The sequence below is a fragment of the Octopus bimaculoides genome, chromosome 28 (genome assembly GCF_001194135.2).
Source record: "Octopus bimaculoides isolate UCB-OBI-ISO-001 chromosome 28, ASM119413v2, whole genome shotgun sequence".
NCBI lineage: Eukaryota > Metazoa > Mollusca > Cephalopoda > Octopoda > Octopodidae > Octopus > Octopus bimaculoides.
Genome location: NC_069008.1, coordinates 14,930,714 through 14,934,276, shown reverse-complemented (window position 1 = coordinate 14,934,276; position 3,563 = coordinate 14,930,714). Strand labels below are relative to the sequence as shown.

General features: G+C 42.5%; 2 protein-coding genes across 2 annotated transcripts in view; both read right to left on the bottom strand.

Annotated features, from left to right (window-relative positions):
- The window catches only part of LOC106882098 (uncharacterized), a 28,998-nt gene extending 25,446 nt beyond the window's left edge, over nucleotides 1-3,552 (bottom strand). The window contains exons 1-2 of the mRNA XM_052977795.1: nucleotides 3,367-3,552; nucleotides 1,452-1,804 (exon numbers count right to left, since the gene is read on the bottom strand). Coding sequence (XP_052833755.1) covers nucleotides 1,452-1,803 — 352 coding nt within the window. The 5' untranslated portion in view covers nucleotide 1,804; nucleotides 3,367-3,552. The remainder of the gene's footprint in view (nucleotides 1-1,451; nucleotides 1,805-3,366) is intronic.
- The window catches only part of LOC106878991 (histone deacetylase 2), a 219,318-nt gene that overhangs the window by 13,370 nt on the left and 202,385 nt on the right, over nucleotides 1-3,563 (bottom strand). The gene's annotated exons all lie outside the window — the stretch shown is intronic.

Below are 3,563 nucleotides of genomic sequence, written 5' to 3'. Positions count from 1 at the left end.
ATTACAATCGAATCGCGCTCTTCGTCTTGACTAATAATAATAATAATAATAATAATAATAATAATAATAATAATGAGGAGGAATTTCAACCATGTTTCGTGGTCTGCTACCACAACAGCTCCTTTATAGGATCCAGTTAACTCAAGACATCATCAGGAGGAACCACGTCCGGTTTCGGCCCCTACTCCTCTACCGTTTTGACGTGGCGCCCCCCCCCTTTCGGAGGTGTCTTCAGCTCTGGTGAAATATAGAGAAAGTAGTAGAAATATTATATGAACCCGAGCCAGAAGCTATGATGGAGAATAAGAACTATAGGATTTTATTGGACTTTTTCCATAAGGACCGACCGTGCTATTTGAAGCAAGATGACCAGATATGATTATAGAGGCATAAAGAGAGAAAACTGTAAGATCAGAGATTTTACAATACCATATGATAATAGAGTGAATACCAAATAACTGAAAAAAATGAGAAATATCAAGAATCTAACCAGTGAGATAAAGAGACTGTGCAAAGTAAAATGACAATTATTCTAGTGGTAATTGGTGCTCTTGGCACAACATCCAAACTGCTGCTTGAGAGACTGAAAACTTGTAGAAAAATGCTATTTTGTATTCTGTCAGATTTGAGGAGACTTGTCACCAAACCTGGAGATGATATCCCTGACTAATATACCGTGTAATAATAATAATGCTTTCAAATTTTTGGTGCATCTCTTCCACAGAAAGCGCAAAAGGAAGCGAAATATGATGTGAAATATGACAAGATATGACAGTAGGGGATAACAGACGACGGAAATGATGCAGGCGTTCGCGACCTCTGCCTAACCTTTCAAGGATAACATTCTCTCAGCCCATTTCTAAGTGCGACTGGCTGCCCTGTTCATCCAGTTCTTATCCAACTAGAAATCTGAAGCAAACCAGACCACGATAAATTTAACCGGTTCTTCTGCTCAGCGCCCTTGGGGCTGTTAGACAGGACAGATCTGCTTACAAACCTGCAAGGTGCCGAGATAGAGGGCCCACTAACTTTTCTTGGTTAATTTTTGCTACTGTCATCACCTCGTATTCCGTAAGAATGTTTTTATCCCCCACGATATGCATGGCGTCCGTTACTGAAACACTAATGTCGTCTGCGCATGCGGACACATCCTAGTTGTTCCACTTCCCAGTTAGCGTGAGGTGTCACTCAGAAACGTTAACCGGATGGCTTACGAGCAGTATGGCGTAGGTGTGAGAAGACGTCACGAAACATGAAATTTTGCACGGAAATCAATCAATCAATTAATCAATCAATAAATCAATCAAGAAAATACTTTATAACACTCAATAATTGAAACAAAGCATTTAAGGGAAATAAAAGCATGAAAAAGTAGTAGTAGTAGTAGTAGTAGTAGTAGCAGTAGTAGTAGTAGTAGCATTTGTGGTCGGAATTAGTAAAGTTTCACTTACTTATATAGAAGGACCTCTCGCTGCTAAGATTGCTGGCCGTGAGTACAATATTCTCTGGGTAAGTCTTGCAAAGCTGGTTGACCCTGTCGTAACTGAAGAATCCAGTTCGGTTCTTTAAAGAGTTCATGGCGCATTCCACTTGGCTTCGGCTGGGGAATATTTCGCTTTGCGAGGGAGTTCCAGGGTAACCGAACGAGTAACCGGGACCGAAGTGTCGGTACTTGGCGATAGTTTCTTGTTGTTGCGAGGGAGTGGTTACGGTGACGGTGGGAATTGTGGCGAGGGTGAAGAGCGAAAGCAGCAGCAGCAGCTCTGTGGCCTTGTTTGGGTTGGTAGGAGGAAACTGGAACATTCTAGTGGTAGAATTAACATAGAGAGAGAGAGAGGGAGAAAGAGAAAGTGAGGGAGAGAAGATGGAGAGGGAGCGAAGATAGAGAGGGAGAGGGGCAAAAGGATGGAAAGAGGGAAGAGAGGAGGAGAAGATGGAGAGGCGAAGAGGGAGGGCAGATGGAGAAAGAGAGAGGATAGAGAGTGTGAGAGATTGATGTTACAAGTTCTAATTGAACACGATTCACATAAACACTTCCCCTCACCTCATACGTACAGAAAGAAATATGCTCACACAAATAAACAGGGAGAGAGACGCTTTTTTTGCACATTACTTCAATTCACTGAGCTGTGGAACTGAATTGCGACGTCACTGGTGCCAAGCTGTATCGGCCTTTGCTTTTTTCCCTTGGATAACATCGGGTGTGGAGAGGGAAGACTGGAATGCATGGGCGACTGCTAGTCTTCCGTAAACAGACTTGATCGGACTTGTAACTCGGAGGGTAACTTTCTAGGTGCAATCCTTTTGGGAAGACGCGTGGTTTAGTGGGTACAATAATCGGAGCATGATTGTAAGATCGGGAGATCGATTCATGGCGGCGCGTCTTGTCCTTGAGCAAGACACTTTATTTCATGTTTCTCTGTCACGCTGAAACTTGTTGAATACTAACTTAAAGGTATGCATGTCTGTGGAATGTTCAGCCAGTTGTACGTTCATTTCACGTGCAGTCTGCTCCCGTTGATCGGATCAACTGGAAACTTCATCGTCGTAAATGACGGAGATCCAGTACAGTGAACATAAACAGAAATATATTCTTACACATAAACGAAGAGAAAAAGAGAGAGAGAGAGGAACAGAGAGAATATAATTTTTTGATTCAACATCATTTATCTGAACATATGCCCTCTCCTCATACACACAAAGAGAAATATATTCACACAGAAAAACAGACAGAATGAGAGAGAGAGAGAGAGAGAGAGAGAGAGAGAGAGAGAGAGAGAGAGAGAGAGAGAGAGAGAGAGAATGAGGGAGGGAGCGAGAGAGCAAAACTTCACAATTAATCAATTGGCTGCAATTGACAAAAAACACTTTCTCTTACCTCATACTCTGGACAATTATTCTGTTAAGTCCCTGGACTCAACCTCTTAAAGCAGGTTACTTGGATTCCATGGGGTATAAGAGGCTAAGAGCACTAAATTGTGATCCTGAATGCGACACCAGTCCATCACACGGTTATAAGTTCACAATACGGGAAGCGAAAGTACGATCTTGCGATTATGAGCGCAATCCGTCTAACCACTGGGCCACGGACCTTCACTTTCTCTTCATAGACATCAAGGAAAATAAACACACACACATAAACGAAGAGAGATAGAGGAGAGAATGGAGAAATAGAGAGAATGAGATGGGTAGAAGGAAGGAGAGAAAGGGGAAAACATTAAAACGTCTGATATCAAATAAGTCAACGTCGAATAGGCGGCGCCAAAACGGCTCTCCTAAAGTGTCTCATACTCCATCTCTTGCACACGCAGTTACACACACAGACACACACACAAAACATGAAGAAAATTTCGAAACAAAACTTACTTTTGTTCGAGCAGTGAGAGAGAGCAGCTCCTATCTATTATGTCCAGTCTGTTCTCAAAGGCTTGTAATATCCAGAGATTTGCACTGCTGTAGACAGAGGGTAGCACCTCTCTATTACACACTTAATTCAGAAGGGAGTTCACTGATGTCTAGACTGCCCGCTGTTAACAGTAATATCCACAAGTATACGTACAGCT